Raw genomic sequence first — 18,806 nt, forward strand, 5'->3', positions numbered from 1 at the left:
CAGCAAGATGCCCTGATGTTGGCACTGCTTACCTGTGTGTGCCTGGCTGAGCACAGCCCAGACCTCACCTGCCTGGGGATGGAACTTCTCCTGGGAGGAGCTGCTGGGGTGGACTTGGGAATTGCTGCAGTAACTCATAGAACTTGTTTTGGCTTTGCCCTTTTAGGCTGAAGGGAAAACAGAAGAAAATGAGACTAACAAAAGGCGTCGTAAAGGACTCTTTGGTGTCTTTGAACAGGTTGGTGTTTAGTGGTGCCCACCCGTGTCCAGCTCCTTGATGGGCACCAGAACTAAGGAAGCACTGGGAGCTGGGGGGCCAAGGTTTGGCCTTTGGAGCGTGGCAGGGAAAAAACCTCTCCCTTGAAGCCTTGAATTTACTGTGGTGTGCACTAAAGAAGAGCTGAATTAATTTTAATCGTTTGGTAGGGAGTGGAGCATTAACTAAATTGCACTAGTTTTTGTACTGACACAGGAACATTTAACGTATTGGGGTTTTTTTCCTTTTCCTAATTGTCTATTTAGACAATTTCTTATTTGAAGATTTTGCATTGCAGCTTGGTTTCTACCCCTTCTCTGATTTGCCACCTTTGTGACTCTGCTTTATGAATAGCAGCACTGATTAATGTTCCATTTTACTGTGATCTGGGACCCACAAAAATACTTTTTGGCAATTTTTGCATGCTAAACATGTCATTTTAATATACTGCAGACTATATTTCCTTTCACCCTTTGCTGAAAAGGACGATGCATTTCTCCTCCTCTCCCTTCATGAGTGTTGTAGGAAACATAAGAAAAACACAGTTTGTTGTTTCCTTGCAGACTTCAGGCTTTCCAAGCCAGGGGACAGACAATGGGAAGGAACAGAATGATGGCAGAGAAGGAATGAACCAGAACAAAGTCAAATCAATGGCAACTCAGCTGCTGGCAAAGTTTGAAGAGAATGCTTCAAATACAATTCTGCAGAGACAGGTAGGTCATAGGTGAACATGAACGCCATCTCTGAAATTGAATTGTAGTCCCTTCTTGTGAAGGTGATGCAGATTTCTCAGGGAAGACAGGACTCTGTTAGGGGGTCTTTTAAGTGGGTTGTCTTTTTTAATACTTCATGCAAATTAAAAGTATTTCTCTCAATACTTGGTAAACAAATACAACTCATATAGATTGACTAAGGCATCTAACAATAATGTGTTGCTGTGTTACAGTGTCTAGAAATCTCATGGAAGTGAGCCTGTAGAAGTTGTGTTATTTGGAAGTCTAAGGTGGCTGCATACAGTATTGCAGAAGGCCTGTTGTTGCTTATACTTTTCAAATAAAGGACACTGCATATCCTGTGGAGTCTGTCTTTATGGAAAACCTAGGAAGTGTCAAAAGGAAACCTAATCTCTTGCAAGATATGTCTGGCTGCCATTTCCATTCCAAAACTAGGCAGGGTGGAATACATTTGTGCATCGTACAGCGTTTTCGTGGTTTGTTGTTAGTGTGACTACAGGTATTTTAAAAACAATCCCATGCTGCCAAGGTAGATGGGAGAAGCTCAAAATCACTTCAACCAGAAATAGTTGGAATCAGCAGAGTTTAGATCTGTCATCTGAAAGATCTGAAGGAAGGATAAGCAAGTTGTGGATGTTTCGAGAAAGATGGTGGCTTTCTTAATTCTTCATCCATGTATCCATTTGTTTATTTAAATATTTAGGTCCTTCAGTATTGTAGGCTTTATAGATGTCCAGTGACTTTGTCTATCCTTGAACCAAAGTTGTTTGCACACTACCTGGCTACTTGTCTGTGCCCTGAGCTTTCAGTGTGTGGTGAGTGGCCAGAGATTTCCTTGGCCATGCTGGAGGAAGTTATTTTGATCATAAACTCTGGTAAAAAGTACTAAATGTGTTCAACTTTAAGTATATCTTTGATGGTAGAAGTTGCTAATAAGATGGGTAGGTGGCAAAAATATGCAAAATTTGTTGTTAAGCTTCATAGTAATGTGTCTTTAAAAGAAGCTTTTATTTCTTTCTGCCTCAGAAATTCTTTGAATCCTATTTACTGTCTTCCTTTTTTTCCCCCTCCTTATCTCTGTCTTTGCAATTTTAAAAATGCTTTACAAGGAGCTAACAGATAGACCAGCCCTGCTCTCCTCTGACCCTCCTGCTAATCCTCGCTTTGCTAAACCTATGGATCCAAGCCTTCTTCCACCTCAACCAAAAAGGCAGGTAGGAAACTCCTATAGGTAACACCTGTCAAGCACAGCATTTCTCTCACTGCTGGGAACTTGCTGTTATTGCGGAGCTACGTAAGATACAAAGCAATATTTGGACGGAAACTGCCAAGTTCACAGACGCATTTAGCTGAGAATTGTGAAAACACCATTAAAAAGTAAAAGCTATTTTACACCTGCTTTGCCAAATGAGAAGACTCTCTGAAAGTGTGGAAATACCCTGAGAACACAAGTGTTGATTTCTGTGTTACCATATCTAGACTCCAAATTGTATGAATGTATTTACAAAGCTACATTTAACATGTGAGAAAACTACAGCAGTACCTGAAAGTTTGTGCATATATTTGTGCAAAATTTGATGCTTTGGGCTATTGTAATGATAAGGCTAAGAGAGAAACCTGGCAAAAATATATAAGATAAAAGCTTGAGCATTTAAAAGCTGATATTGGTGCCCAGGTGTTTTATTTCTATAAGTAGAACTTGTAATAAGAATTTCTGCTGAAAGCTCTTTTGCAGCATCACATATATGGGGAAAAATTTTTGACAATGTAGTCTAAATTTCTCTCTTAATACTTTCACTGAAAGCAATCTCATCTCAAACAGTATTGACATTCACTTTTCATCAGAGTTTCACATTGAAGTAAACATCCTGTAATGGCACTTTAAGAGCAGTCTGCAGTGAAATGAGATCTCTGTTGCATGTGAGAATCTGCAGGTCAGAAGCTATTTTATATGAAAACTCAAATTCAGAGATGTGTTCTGAACTCCTCAGCAAATGCCTTAAATCTGAAATACATTGTATACTGATTTGGATCAGACTAGATCTAGAACTATGGCAAGAATTACTGTTGAAATCCTCATAAATATAATTTGATTACAAGCTGAGTTTCAGGCAGATGTGCTGCTGAAATACCCCAACCCAAAACCTTTGCTGTAAACCCTAGAAAAAGATGTTCTGCACTGCTGCTGAGGTTTTTCACAAAAACTCAGAAGTGTAGAGAAGGATGTCAAGGCCTGCACAAGGATTTATTTCAGTGCATGTGCACAAGCACCAGAAGCTCAGTAGACAGTGTGCAAAGAGTGGTGTGAGAACATTTGATTTCTGGTTATGTGCATGACTGTGCCGTTCTTTCGGAAGCGTCCTTAAAAGTTGCATATACTGCATGGTAGTGCAGAAAGCAGAGTTTTGTTCACTTCAAGTGTTTCCCAGTTTCAGGTGGTAGCTAGGAGTGAACACGAGGTCAGGGAACCCAAACAGTCTTTAAATGGTTCTGATCATATGGCCAGGAGAGCAAAGACTGTGCGCAAAACAGATCCCCAGCCCAGTCTGTCAGAAACCTCTGAAAATCTCGCGTCTGCCTGTTCTGCTGCATTTGTGCTTTCTGGAGTGCTTGAGCGTCTTCAGCACCTGGAGGAAAAAATGAAACAGGTGACAAGCAACTTCTTTTCCTTTCTGTCTCTTAAATGCCTATGACAATCTGTGTACTGTGGTTTTGCTGGCTTGTTCTCTGTTGACTGTAGGTTGTATTAAGACAATAAGTCTTCCTACAAACTTCTGTGTTTTGTTAATGGATGTGATTTTAACTGAAATCTCTCTCTTTCTTTTCTTGGCTGTCCTTCCTTGGCTGTCTGCAGAAAAGAGCTCAGACCATAGCAAATAGGGAATTCCATAAAAAGAACATTAAAGAGAAAGCAGCACATCTCGCCTCAATGTTTGGATACATGGAGTTTCCGAAGGTGAATTTTAAGTTTTGCACCTGAAGAACTGCTGAATTGGAAGATATATAAGAATTCATGAAGGGCAAGAAATTGCAGTGGTTTTGGTTTTTACTTTCTTTCATTCTGTGTGGATCTGAAAAGTAATGTGGATTCCACTGAAACTAGTAAAAAGTGTTGTTTAAATATTATTGCATTGTTAATTGAGGTGAAACAATCTGAATCATAAAGCTAATCAGAGTGCTTTAGCAGGAGATAAATGTGTTCAAATAAGCTATGTGTTGTGCTTAAGCACAGACTGCTGACTCACAGTTTCTAATCAGTTGCTGAGCAGTGGTACTTGGTGCACTCTGGTTTTTGCTGGATTTCATTATGCCTTCTCCCAGCACTATCTTACCTTACTGCACACTGTGAATATTTCTATTAAAGAAATAGTACAATAATGTCATTTACCATGAAGATGCCATGATGATTTCCTTGGGCCCTGACTGTGCAGAGGTAGCAAGAAGAGTAGAACTGTCGTTGTGTTTCTGGTTTTTTGATGCATGACTGTGAACTTAACCTGTGTTGATGTCACTGTCTCTTGGATAACTCTCCTGTTTCTGCTCTACACAGAATAAGCTACCTACTAAAGGCTTACCCCATTCTCAGCCCCCAACTCCCTCTTGCTCTGCACCTCATCATTCAGCTGTTGCTGCTTCATCATCTGTTGGTTCAGCTTCCTCTGCTGTTTCTTCTCAACAGGTACTCTATTAAGAGATTTTTCATGTAAAACCCAAACTTTTACTCAAGCTGCTTGAGAAATGGCTTGGATGGAAGGTGCTGCCAGCAGACCTGTTGTATAGGTTGTAGTTCACATTTAAATCAAAATTTCCCTTTTTGCTGTTGTTAGTTCTGCATGTTTGTAAGAGGAATGTCATCATCAGCAATGGCTCAGGTGAAAGCTGAAGGACAAAACAAATGGCTAACATTTTTTTACTTCAATTCTGAAAATTTTGCATTGCTGCTTATTTTGAATGATCTGCTGTTGGATGATACCACAGGCATGCTGAAGAAAGCTTCACATTATAAAGCAAACTGGGTGCTGTGGGGTTGGTGGCATTTATGTTTCTTTTCATAAGCATATCTGTCTGCTCTGCAGGAGAAAACCTGCACAATGATGGTTATTTTAACCACATCTTAGAATGGACATGCCTTAGAATTGTATGAGCATTTACCAATACAGACATTTTATTATTGTTTGCTTAATTATTTGTGCTTTAAACTTGCTTCTGCATGTGAATAGCTAGAATACAGTTCTTTGTAACAGCAGACCTTATGGAGAGGAAACATCCATACTTGGAAAGAAGGAGATGACACTTAGGTCAGAGGTACTCAGTTCTTACTGCTGGGGCTGGTGCTAATGGGCTGTGGTGCAATGAGTGCCTGACTCCCAGTCCCCAGGGAAATACAGGGGACATGGCCCTTCAAGGACACTGCAAGCTCAGCAGGTGCCTCGCTGCAGTAATCCCCTAATTCCCTTCATTCAGCTTCAAAGTAATTCCTCTGCCTGGATTTACCTCTTACTTTTTTGACTTAAGAGGTACAACATGTGATGGGTTTAAGCTAAGTCATGGTTTCCAAAAGATTGGGGGCTAATGTTCATTTGATTCGGAGAACTTTGTGACTCTGCAAAGAGAATAAAAAAAACCCCAAAACCCAAACCTAAGCTATCTCAAAAACCCTTTAGAATATGAGAACTAGGCTTTTAATCATGTGGAAACTCTGTCAGAAATAATTTATTGGGATTTTAACATCACTTCTTGGAGAGCCTTTGTCCTGAGCAATCTTTTTTTCTGGATATTTTAAAAACTGGATTTTGTTTAAAGGGCACTGAGAGCCTTGATTGGTTTGCCTTTGTATTTAAATGGCGTGGCAATAGTTTGTTGTTACTTGGTTTCACTCAGGCTGAGTTTACTTCAGCGAAAAGTGCTCTCACTAGAGATGCTGGCAGAATGCAGCTCAGCTGAAGCAAGAAAATCTAGTTCTGTCACCAGCACAGTAAATATATGTTCATCTCACTGGGTAAATATTTGGCTAGTTAAGTAGGACTACATTTACACTTTGGCAGATCTACATGCATGAGCATTTTGATGCCTGCATACCCAGCTCCATGTGTTGTACAGGCTGCCAGCCTCTTGTACACTGTGCATTTCATGGGTGTAAATGTGGTGCATTTTGTGTGGCATTTGGGAGAATTTTTAAACAGCAGGTCTGGTAATGATCAGGTGATCTTTGCTCCTCCTGTCAGGGGCACAGGTGGTAATAGAATCACACCCTGCCCTTTCACGGTCAAATTGTTGTCCCTGTGTTTTATTCTTAGAGGTTGTTCACCTTTCAGAATGTGAAAATTTTATCCTGCTCTGTAAAGCACTAAATGTGACTAAATGTGTAGTGCTATATATATAAAAATTCAACAGTATTTCAGGTGCACATTGTGCATTTTCAAGTGCTGTTCAACAATACGTTTGGACCTCTCTGCTCTGAATATGCCAGAAACTGCCTATGTCTCTGTTATCTTGAGGGGAGTTATGGGTCTCAAAACTTGAATTTCTACTCTCTGTTCTGAGAATTATCATTAGTTGAGTGTAGACTTCAGTATCAGAAAGTGTTTTGGGATTGATAAATCAACAGGAAGAGCTGCTGTGTGTTGCTGTCAAGTGTTTCTTCTTTTCCCCCAGCAAACAGAAGGTAATAGAAGTGTTTTGAGTTCTGTAAGGCTTCATGATATATGACCTATAAATATCAGCACCCTCCCATGGTTTTAAATAGCTAGTGCTGTCATTTTAATTTCAGGTGAGTTCTGAGGCTGTTACCAGACATGACAAACCATTGCACCTGTTGAGTTTTGCTTGGAACAGTATTAGTTATGGGGACACAGTTATTGAAAAGAGTGGCTATTAATTCTGTCTAATTACAGAAACTTGTTATTAAGTCTAAGTCCTGCAAGGAACACTTGAAAAGAAAGCTGTGAGTCCATATTCTTTCTTTCACGACATGCAGTCATTACAACTTAGTAAGAATTACCTTCTGTGTGTAATATACCAATAATAATCAGAAGTACTTTCTAGCTTCAATCAGCTGTCAAAATTCACATAGCTAGAATTATGAGTTAGCATATATTGTATTACAGGCTGGGCTTTGGTTATTCCTGTTTTCTGCTCAAGGTTGGATTAACCTTCAGAAAACTCTGTTCCTCTGAGCTGTGCATGAGTGAATCCACACCGTGTGTCGTAAGAACTGGGAAGTTTTTGCAATCAATTTACTCCCTGCAGAGCTTGGACCAACAGCTTCCCTTCAGTGACGTGACTCTAATTGCCAGCAGTAAGCAGGGCTGGGGTGTTTCCTACACACAGTAACTTATTACTCAAATGTTGTTTATCTCAGAGAGAAAATATACGTAGCAGCTTGTATGAAAAGTAAATAAATCACCCTCAAAGCAAAATAAGACCAGGAAAATAATTAAGGATATGAAAGAACAAAGGGAAAGCATTGTATGCTTTTGGAGGCAGAGAGCATGTTTCCTTTGTTTTATGAGAATGCCACTGAGGCTTACTTGGCTGGCTGTGCAGCTCTGAATAATAACGCAGGGAAATACAGAAGGCAGCTTTCTCTTCCCATGATAATAACCACCCTGGTCAACCTGCTGGAAAGCATCTGCCACTGACAGCTCAACAGTGTGAGGAAATCACAAACACTTGGGATTTTTAAGTGTTTTCTGGTTGTTCCCTGAAATTCACCGTGTAAGGTAACTGTTTAGGATTGCTGTTCAGCAAAGGCTTTAAAGCTGCTGGCATAAAGCTGCCTGAACTGTGAGCCTGATACATGCAGACAGTGGCCCCAGCATTACAAAGCTGTGTGTGACTTCAGTGGAGCAGTAACCTCAGTAGTCTCAGTGCTTCTGGGGGTGGCAGGTGCTCTTGGGGCTGCCCTGGCGCATCCTCATCCTGCCCTGACGTTTCTGGCTGGTGATTGAGTGGCACTCGAACAGAACAGAGTAGTTCTGTTGGAAGGGATGTGCAGCAAACATCCCTTGCCTGACCAAGTCAGGGCTGACCAAAAGTTAAAGCATGATTTTAAGGGCATTGTTGCTAAATTAAATTGAAATCTCACTTGCTTTTACTTGGAATGTGAATTCGCATTCATTATAGGAACATTTGCTTTTTAGTAACATTTTTAAAGTGTGTATAAACATGCAATTTTCTTGTTTTGGCTGCTTTAATGTTTACATAGATTGTTCCAATGGATGGAGAACAGAAATCAGCCAACCTGATGAATTTCAAGGTGTAGTTCAGCCTCAAGGATACTTTTCCTGAAATTCAACTACTTGCACTTTAAGCACAGCCTTGTTATTTAACTGATTGCTCCAGTATTTATCTAGTTCAAGGAAAACTTTCTGCTTCAACTGACTTTGAACACTATCTTTTACCTTGGATCTTGTGGACAAGAACTTGTACATTACTTGTACGTGTACAACATGGCCTGGAAATTGCCCAGCATATTCAGAGGTGCAGAATTTGGGGAGGAAATTTTTTTTTGTTTGTTCCATGTTCTTAAACAAATCAAAGGAATGTAGTTTTCCTGTAGTGGCAAGTAGCACTTATTGCAGTGGTTTATAAAATGCTGTGCCACTTGGGACAGCGTTGTGGTGTGTAATTAGCAGATAACTTTGCAGTTATTACCCAGAAGTTGTCTCCAGGTATTGAGTAATATTTTAAAGTCTTTTTATACTAAACAAAACCAAACAGGATAGAAATTTGTCCCTTAAATGGCCTTTGTAGTTTTAATGTGTATATCTTGTACCTGCCTGGATATCAGGTGAGTTATGAGATGACTCTCAAAAGATAAGGGGAGCTATAAAGGGGAGCATGTTCCCTTGAACTTTTTTATCCATAATAATTTTTGATAACACACCCACAGTGCATTATAAGTGTTCTTAAACTTGATGGAAAATGCTTTAAGATTGTTTTAAAGTATTCCAAATACCGTTGCATTTATATTTTTCTCCTTTGTTTATGGTAACTTTCTGGTGTATTAAAACCTTCAATTAGCAGGACTTGGTGTTGTGGCAGTAGACGAATCACTTCACTGAGAAGAGGGTGACTTCCTTGAGATCTGGGCTCTGTGAGAGGCAAATGGAGTATTAGCTATGATATCATGTATCATATGTATAATGGAAAAAAACAGTGCTCTGAGTTCAGAAGCAGAGCACCAGACCCCTGGCCAGACCAGGATGGCCCTTGCTGCATTTGCTACGAGAGAGGCTGTGGGATCTTACATTGACTAGAAAGCTGAAATCCCAATCAATACAGGAAATTTGATTTATAGTGGAAGATATTTCTGTAAATCTGTGAAGCCTTTACTGTCTGTTTTCCAGGAGCAGAGTACCTCCCTACTTGCTGCCACTCACACACTCATGCACACACACTTTTCCCCTGTTCCAGTCCCCAGGCAGGTGTTTGGGCAGGGAAGCACAGACCATGCAGTCACTGGTCTGTCTACTTGCATTTGGAGCCACAAAGCCTAAGCCACTGCTGGCTCCTTGCAGACCTGATTGATACGTTTGGTTAAAAATAGCCTGACTTTCATGGCTGCAGCAGTGTGATGAGGCAGATGAAAGGAGAAGTTTTCGCTCTCACTAGCATGATTGATACGTTTGGTTAAAAATAGCCTGACTTTCATGGCTGCAGCAGTATGATGAGGCAGATTAAAGGAGTTTTCCCTCTCACTAGCGTGGTTTCTCCAGTTCTCTCTGGCATTGCAATGAGTCACTGGGAAGAGGGCAAATGGTTGCCCTGTGAGCACCAACAAAACATTTCTGTGTGGGGCTTGGCTCATACATTTTCATAGAATGTTCCCTGAAATGTCACAGTTTGGGAGTGTTAATATGGAGATCAAACCCACCCCTGTTCTGAAATGTAACAGCCAAGTCTCAGAGAAGTTGAAGTGAACAGTAGGGTTTTTTTTAATGTCCAATGTCCAGCTCAGATAGCCAGGCAGTGGCTCCCAGCTCAGCCCTTTCATGAGCTGAGAAGCCTTGAGGAGAAGCATTTGCTCCCATCAGGAACTTCTCAGTCATCCTCAGGGAAAAGTCTGTGGGCTGCACAGAAGCCTTCTGTGGCCCCACGCTGGTTACGCATGAACATGCTTGTGCTCTGCTGGGCTTTCCCTCTGCTCTTTCTCCTGCCTCCCTGTATCAATGTTTGCATGCCCAAATCATTCTTGTCCTTTTTTGTCTTTAAATTCTCTTTCAAGGGTAACTAAAGCTCTTCCTTCTATTCTTCATCTTCCTCCCTTTCCTGGTTAGACGACTGTAGGAAAGGTCTCACGTGCAATTGGAGCTGTGGCTGAAGTTCTTGTAAATCTGTATGTGAATGATCACAGACCCAAGCCACAGCTTGAACTGGTAAGACTAAACCCACAAAGAAACAGTAACTTGACTTAAGGGTAATGTTCCCAGAATGCCATCCTGACTTAAGAGCCCAGTTGTGGAACACTTGAAGCCTTATGAAAGGTCTAACACTATATGAAAGAATCAAGTGCACATCGGCACAATGTGCTGATGGAAATGTTGCTCTCCACGTCTTCTATTTCTATTTCTGTTACTTGACTGTGTGAATTAAAACTTCAGGAGGCTTTTATTAAATGTAATCACTGTAGAATTAGTAACAGAAGACAATTATTACTTAGGGTGGCTTCTAAAGAAAGTTTTGTGCAGTACATGCTTATGCAGTTATTTTTAACACTCGAGTGTTGAATCACCGTGCCTCCTTTTGAAGAGGGCTGTTTCTCAACTCTGACACTGTTCTGTGTTGAATTCAGAAGCGGTCTCTGGACAGAGCTGCAGGTTCTTGCCCCATTCCTCAGTTACCATCTGCTGCCTCCACCACTCAGAGCTGTCAGGTACTGGGAAGCCAAGTAAGGTGTTGTGTGTGGTGATGACACTTTACTTACCAGCCAGCACTAAACTCAGTTGTTTCAGCTTCACTGTAACTATCTGATCTATTTAATACCATGGTTTTAAAAGCACATCTGTGTGGTTTTCCATTTGCATGGTTGTTTGTTTGGAAAGATTCATGCTCTAAAATGATCCATCGGAGCAAAATTGATTACTAATGGCAGATCTGGAATAGAATTCTCAACTTCTGAGCACAAGACTATGTGACAATGACAATTGTGAGTTCTACTTAACATTAAAAAATGGTTCCAAGGCTTTCTTTTGCTCACAAATGAAAGATGAGTTGTGTGGACTGTGTGCTACTGTCTGAATGTGCCTTGGACTTTTCCTCCTCCATCCCATGTGTGGTACCTCTCCTGTGGCAGCAGGGATAGTGGCAGGGGAGGGAGGTGGTGATGGATGTGGCAGACACAGCACGCGCACCTGTACCGACCTGTAACCAACCATAATACAGTAATGCACAGTAACATCCTCGACCTGCCTCTAATAAGAAAAGGGAAGTCCAGTGGCATCTAATCAATTTCTAGTTCACTTTTCTGTACCTTGCATGTGTATGTAAGAGGGGATGAGATTCCTGGCAATTAAAGAATGTTAATTACCAGCCTAATTTCAACAGACTTTGAAAATAGTTTCATGTGGTTAATATGGATTGTATTTTGAATGCATTGAAGATGTTCTGAATGTGTGTGGTAGGAAACAAAGTGATTTTTAAAGCTAACCAAGCCCCAGGTTGGGCTGTAGTCTCGGGAGGAACACAGCTGAGAGGGGAGGCACGGCTGTGGCAATGGGAAGGGTGGTTCAGACAGCAGCTTTGAAGACTGACTGCCTGCTTTTCCTCCTGGAACTTAAAGCACAAGCCTGTATTGTCCTCCAGATTGTGTCTGAACGGAGAGTTCAGGGTGCTTTTTTGCTTGGCTGCAGATGCAAGTCTGCTGTTTGAGGCTGGTGAGGTGTGTCTTCACCTTCTGAGAGAGACACGAGTCCCGGAGCCAGGATGGTGCAGGGTGATGAGGGAGCACTCAGGGATGACGCTGCTCTTGGACCTGAGTAACCAGAATGTTGGTGAACTCCCAGAGGGAAACTGGATGCAAGTCCAGCATCAAAGTCACCCCTTTAAAGTCCTTGTGATGTCTGATTTATTAATTTCTGCATAAACCTACAGAATTGCAATGATGAGTAATTAAAAAGCTGACTGATGCCTACTGTAATTTTGCTTGGAGGGTGCTGTGCAACCCTTCAAGCAGCTGCCCCCTTCATAAGGATTTATATCTGGGTGTGGAGCCACAGCTTTATGTTCTGTTTTTATCTTTGAACAGGGTTCTCTACGAAAAGAATTCCCCAAGTCCATCGGGGGGAGTGACATTTGTTATTTCTGCAAGAAACGGGTCTATGTCATGGAGCGGCTGAGTGCAGAAGGCCACTTCTTTCACAGGGAGTGCTTCAAGTGTGAAATATGTTCTACTACACTCCGCTTAGGAATTTATGCCTTTGATGTTGAAGAAGGTAATGTAGGAGCTATTTAGGAGTATTTTGAAATGTCTGAGTATTGGTGCTCTTACTGGAGCTAAGGGGAAAGGTCTGTCCTGGTAGCACGGTCAGGAGGAGGTCTGCCAAGTGTGCTGTTTGTGTCCCTGCTGATCTTTGAGTCCTTGTACTTGCAGCCCTAGTTTTTCAAAAAAGTTGAGTTATGACAGACCTGAGCTGTAAATGAAGAAATCCTCAGTGGAAAATAAGTTGAGTGTGCAAAATGCACTCTGTTGAATCACAGGTCGAAGTAAGGGGGGAAAAAGGGGTGAGGTTTCTCCAATAATACAGAGTTATTCTTATCTCCATTTAAAACTGGCCATTAAATAACATGATCTATAAGGATCAAGCCATAGCAGTGGCAGATTTACAGGGATGCAGGGAACGTAGGTTATTTCTGTTACAATGTTATGGTCAGGAGCTGAAAGCAGTAGGACTGACCAAGCACAGTGTGATTTATTTCAGACTCCAGGCTGCTGTAGAACAAGCAGTTCAGATCTTGGGTGCTTCATCCCACCTAAATCCTCTGGGGTTTTCCTTCCTTTTTTTTTTTTTTTTTTTTTAGTTTGGAATGGAATTATAAACTAAATTGAAATTCCCTGGTCCCTTCCAAAGTATTTGAGTAGATCAGAGTATTAACCTGATCTCCCTCTGCAAAAATATTAAAGATTCAAGGTCAAATTGGTTCTTTTTCAGTGTGGATAAACTGCAAAGATGTATTTTTTAGCAGATTATTGACATTTTTTTTCTGCTTGATGTCTTTTGTTGGTTTGTAACTTTGTATTTATGGGATGTTGGTTTTTTTGCTGTTTATTAATCTTATATCTGAGAGGTAGATAAATGACCTTGTGTTACTGGACTAATATGCAAATCTGTAAAAGAAACCTATTCAGAGCAGTTAGTCAGAATGAGTGCCAGGTTTCCTGTTTGGACTAATATGCAAATCTGTAAAAGAAACCTATTCAGAGCAGTTAGAATGAGTGCCAGGTTTCCTGTGCCTTTTGCTGCCCAACTGTTCATTATCCTGGTTTCATTTTTTTAATAGATGCAACAGTGATTTTTCTGTCCATATATGAATAAATAACATATGCTGTAACTGATTTTTCCCTCTTGTAGGTAAATTTTACTGTAAACCTCATTTTACTCACTGCAAAACCAGTATGAAACACAGAAAGAGAAGGGCAACAATACAGATCCATGGAAAGGTATGGAGTGATTTTATTGCCAATGCAATATTGAGGCAGCTTTATCTGGGGGCAGGGTGAAATACTTGTGTGTGTGTGGATGTTTTCTACCTCATGTGCAGTAAAATCAGTGCTAAAATACAAACCTCATTCTGTGAGTTTGGCATATTTATAATCTGGTTCTCAATGGAATCTGTGCAAAGTACAGTTGAACTTAGGAAAATGTATATAAAGACTTGAATATATATAAAGATTTTCATATAAAATTTGCATATAAAAACTGAAGACAGTAGCAGAAACTGGACTTACATACTTTAGAATCACATTTAACATTTTATTTTTTAATGCTTTTCCTAAGGAGGCGATAGATGCGTGGAAGAAAGTGGAAGCCAAACCCACAGAGATCGCCACAGAAAGCAGTTTGTCCACTGCTAGCAGTCCAGAGGACAGGTCCCCAGGTATCCTGACTTCCTTCTTACGGGGCACGCTAAGCTGGCCCCTGCGGGTGACCAGGGATCTGCTTGACATTCCCAGCCGCCTGTCTAACTGGATGCATGGTTTCCTGCACGCTACCCTCCTCCATTTCAGGGACAATGCATATAACTATACCTACCTGTACGAACTCCTGAGCCTTGGGGTGCCACTCCTCTGTGCTCTCCTAGAGGTACTCGCTCACATGTACCGGGAAGCAGAGCTCTCACTTGAAAACGTGCTTGAATGGGTGAAAAGATTCCTGTAGGGTTTGAACCCTACTGTGGGTCTTGCTCAGTTGTGCCTTTCAAATTTTCAAAATTAACAGCCTGGCTGCTTTCTCAAGGGGAATTTTTGGTTTGGAGGGCTTTGTTTTTGGTCTTCCTGCAATGTGACGCATGACTTCATTGAATGGTGGATTCCTTCCCATAGCAGCGAGGTACAATTTAAATTTTCAAAACAAAATGTACTGTATGTTAGAGCATGAAGGACAGTGTCCAGACGCATTTCCAGAACATGGAGTCAGATGAAGGATATTTTCTAGATTATTTCCCCACCTGTTTTATTCTGTGGTCAGACCATTGGAGAAGATGGTACATTTTGAAACCATTTTTCTTCCTATTCTCCCCAGCTAGGTTTTTTTTTTTCAGTTAGACCATGAAAAAATGTATGTTCTTTCAGGAATATTTCTGACAAATGGCTGGGGTTTGAAACCCGAGTATGGCATGTAGCTTTTTTTTTTTCTTGCTTTCATCTTTGCTCTAGGTTATGAGATTTTTACTTGCATGAATGTGATTCCAAAAAATCATGTACATGATTCACATTGCTCCTAGTCATGCCTTCTACATTGATTTACATATGATGGATACCTTTTGTTGATAGTGGGTATTATCTGTTCTAATTTATTTGAAGTTTTTCAATAAATTTGAAGAGCAAATGGTAGCTGAGTGAAGGCTTGATTGAAATTTTAAGTCAAAGGAACTGGTAGAAAGAAGTAGACCAGACATTCCTCAAGTCAAGGCTTCCTCATTTGGTGGCTGATATGAGGCATATCAATTTATGGAGCACTCCTCTGTAACTGAAGTCACTCCTTTCGTGCCTCTGGTCAGGCACTGCTCCCAGTCTCTTTTGGAATTTTTTAAAAATGCAGGTTTAAAACGAACATTAAAAGCCTAAAAATATATTCTTAGGCGATAATTTCTTACTTTGGTAATTCATTTCAATGCGTGCAGCTGGTGGCAGAAAGGTGAAATTCTATTACCGGGAGCAGCAGATGAGTAAATTTTTTTCAGATGTCCCTCAACCTTTATCAGAAGGTCTACCATAATCTGTTAAACAGCAAGGACACAGTGACATCCCAATGCTCATTACTTTCAGCCTAGTTAGCCAGCGAGGTATGCATGCTCCCTGCCTTTCAAGTACTTATTTATATTCAGAAGTTTACGAGGAAATAGGTAATCCAGTATGTGTCGCCTAAAATGAAACGCACCTGTAGCATTTATTTGTAGCCAGGAGAATGTGGCGTAAACAATAGGAAATACTGTTGCATTCAGTTAGTAGCAAAATTGAGAATCACCTGCCAGTGGTCTCAAATGACTGTGCTGCCTGCAGGCTGGCAGGTCCTGTGGTTTGTTGTTCTCTTTTGATTTGATTTAATATAATGTGGGAAAAGATGATTTGAATTGTTTTGCCTCTTAGATATGAAAATGAAATGTGTCTGCTGTTTAAAATAAATGACAAACTGGATCTTTTTTCTAGATAGTTTGACTTTCTTTAAACTATGAGGATGAACTTATCATATTGTAGAGTGGTTATGTATTTGGGGGAAAAAATTGTTATTTTTATGCACGGAACTTGAAAAAGTGCTTGAAGAAAATCGTTAGATATAAGGTAGCATTCCTTTGACATAAATTGCCTTTAATGCTCAAATATGTATTCAGCCAAACTTTGCTATGACATTGAGTGGACACAACAATAATTAGAGTTACATAGTGGCCATCTGTATATGTGTAATGTATCTGTACCTTACAGCATTTTAAAAACCTGACTTGGAAACCCTGTACTATTTTTAATAATTTTCTAATGATGGTAACTGTTTCACCCTCAAAAGGAGGCAGTCTGCAGTGTGGTTAATCCTGCAACACAGCAAACTGCTGGGCAGTCAAGTTTCCAAATTTGGGCTGCCATCAATTTTGGTTTCAGTTTGTCAATAGGAGAGTCTTTAGGAACACTTCTTCTTTAAGTGTTCTCCTGATGTTTGCTACGGCAGAGAGAGCATAATGGTAAATGTAGAGAAAATGGTGGTGTAGTAAGAAACTTGGAAATATCTGGCCAATGAACATAAACCAAATTAATCTTCCTAGTAAAAAGTGTAAAAAGAAGATTTAAAAATCTTTAAATAAGATTGAAAAAAAAATAAAATTTTAATTAAAAAAATTAAAAATTTGTATTGGTTTTATATAGATTTGTATAATAGGGCATAAATCCCTACATTTCCACAACAGAATTCAGGAACTTGCATAATGAAAATGTTTTCCTGAGGAATCTTAATTACCATGCATATTCCACTGGGGTTTTGCAGGTGATTCTGTTGGGAGGGCTGTTTTATTGGTATCACTCCAACTGGTCAATTTTTTGACCTCTGTATCTTACTGTTCTGCTAGTAATACTCATAGCTGCTTGTCCTCATGGATAATTGAATGAAAAAAAGGCAGTTTCATTTTGGCCAGTTATTCATTTTACCAGTGTAATCTTCCTGATGCTTTCCTACATAACCAAATGAAGTTCTGTGTTTTCTTCCCTGCTGTCTTCTCTGCCAATCTCCCTCATTGCTTTTAGTCCAATTCAACATTCCGGTGCTGCACCCGCTCACTGGCTGAAGCCTTTCTGCTCTCAGGTGATTTTTTTCCAGTTCCAAAATTACATGACTAACGCTGTTGTTTGAAAGCATTTCATTGTGTGTTTTGGGGGTTTTTTAACTGTTGGAGCAATCTGTGTGTCTGGTATATTAACTGAGCTTTGGCATGATTATTTAACCTGTTGCTGAGTTCACAGCTCTAGAAAACGTAATGTTTTTCTCTCTGTGTCTGTGCATGTGCGCTTCCCTGTGCCTTTAAGGTAAGTCAGGCAAGTAAAGGGTTTCTTGAAAGAACTTGTTAAAGCCTTATTTCTTTCAGAGAACTGAAGGAAAGAACTAAAATAAGGTCAGGGTGTGATTACCCAGCTGATTCTCTGGGTTAACATGAGCACGTATGTGCATCGAGCTCACACAGGCAGTGAGCAAGCAGTGTGTGAGCACTTTCCTCCTTTCCTACTGGAAAAGTGTGGTATGAAAGTTTCTGTAGACAAAGTAGCCAAAACTATGCAAGTTCTAGTCTTCCACCCCAAGTGACATCAGAGGCAGGCCTAAAAGTGCATGTGGTTCTCAGGCTGAACTATCAACGTGCCAGAGTGCTTTGGTTTGAGTGGTTTTATTACCTGGGCCTTGCTTGGCACTCTGATGATTGGGTTTCTCTTGCTGCACGAGACATTGCCACCCCTCTCCATGACCAACTCCCAACATTATTTTGTATGTATTGTTTACATAAGGACATAAGGTCCAGTTTGCATAATCACTAGGTGACAGTCTAGAAGGGGAAATGAATCCCAGCAAGAACCAAGGGCTCAGGCTGACCAGCAAGTACACTGAAGGTCTGGCTGAGGGGGTCATGACCCAGCTGTCCCTACCAAGGACCCCTCTCAAAGGGAAGGGCCTTTGGGAATGGATCTTAGGAGCCGTTTTAGGAGGGGCCAAACATCCTCTGCCATCTGCCCCGTTTCACACACCTCAGCCAGGAGTGTGGAAGGCAGCAGGGCCAGAGCCCCAGGCTCCTTATCTTGCTGGTCTGTACATTTGCACGACTCAGCCGATTGTATTTACTTGTGTGGGTATCCTAAAATGACTTGATGGCTCTGAAAGTCCCCACGCTGTGCCCACACAGAATCTCTCTGGGTTTCAAACATCATTTCCTGCACAAATGGCTGGGATGTTACTCCCAGTGTATTTCAGGGCTGCAGTGTGTTGTTACAAAGCTCTGCATGCTTTAATATGAAGGTCATGACATAAAGGTCTGCCATTTCAAACCACTTCCTACTGCTGTGTTTTTTACTCTCTGTTGCAGAGTCTTCCTTGTTCTTCCTGCCCAGTGAGGATTCTGTCCTTCTCCTCCTAAATCTTCTGTCTTCATTTTACTTTATAATCTTAACTGAGTATTTTTATTAAATAGTTTTTAATTCTGTATTTAAATTTTCACATGGAAATTCTGTATTTTGCACATGGTGAAAATTGTTTTAGCTTTATTTATTATATCTGCTGTAAACAAAAATAAATGTAGTTCTTTATAAGTCTCCTTGTTTCATCTCTTCCTTTTATAAAGATTTCCTGGGTACAGAGACTTAGTAGTGACTTCACGCTGGTTTTGCACCTTCCTCTTGTGGTGGATGCTGTGGTGCTACCCTGCTTGTGGCCTGAGCCAGAGGCCCCAGAGTTTCACTGTGGTGGTGTCATTGCACACGTGTCCCTTGTGATGCACATCAGGGTCCCTGAGGAGTTGTCCCCTTGCTGCAGATCCAGGGTGACTGGTGCTGGGATTTACCCTTCCTGGGGATGAGGAGCTGGTGTTGGTGGGCATGGGGCACACACAAACAGCACTGTCCTCCTCTCTTT

General features: G+C 40.8%; 1 protein-coding gene across 10 annotated transcripts in view; it reads left to right on the forward strand.

Moving 5' to 3' along the window:
* Positions 1–18,484, forward strand: part of MICAL2 (microtubule associated monooxygenase, calponin and LIM domain containing 2) — a 72,420-nt gene extending 53,936 nt beyond the window's left edge. Inside the window, exons 15-27 of one of the 10 annotated variants that reach the window (XM_039725140.1) lie at positions 167–238; positions 820–969; positions 2,100–2,204; positions 3,426–3,638; positions 3,845–3,946; positions 4,541–4,669; positions 10,272–10,370; positions 10,787–10,882; positions 12,239–12,425; positions 13,563–13,651; positions 13,989–14,088; positions 16,886–16,997; positions 18,262–18,484. In XM_039725140.1, the coding sequence (XP_039581074.1) occupies positions 167–238; positions 820–969; positions 2,100–2,204; positions 3,426–3,638; positions 3,845–3,946; positions 4,541–4,669; positions 10,272–10,370; positions 10,787–10,882; positions 12,239–12,425; positions 13,563–13,651; positions 13,989–14,088; positions 16,886–16,980 (1,437 nt within the window). In that variant the 3' untranslated portion in view covers positions 16,981–16,997; positions 18,262–18,484. Of the gene's footprint in view, positions 1–166; positions 239–819; positions 970–1,202; positions 2,022–2,099; positions 2,205–3,419; positions 3,639–3,844; positions 3,947–4,540; positions 4,771–10,271; positions 10,371–10,786; positions 10,883–12,238; positions 12,426–13,562; positions 13,652–13,988; positions 14,089–16,885; positions 16,998–18,261 lie in introns of those variants that run through there. The other 9 variants (XM_039725139.1, XM_039725141.1, XM_039725142.1 and 6 more) reach the window with 9 other exon arrangements.
* The last annotated feature ends 322 nt before the right edge of the window (positions 18,485–18,806 follow it).

This window comes from Passer montanus, unplaced genomic scaffold (genome assembly GCF_014805655.1).
Source record: "Passer montanus isolate IOZ18808 unplaced genomic scaffold, ASM1480565v1 scaffold54, whole genome shotgun sequence".
NCBI classification, from domain to species: domain Eukaryota; kingdom Metazoa; phylum Chordata; class Aves; order Passeriformes; family Passeridae; genus Passer; species Passer montanus.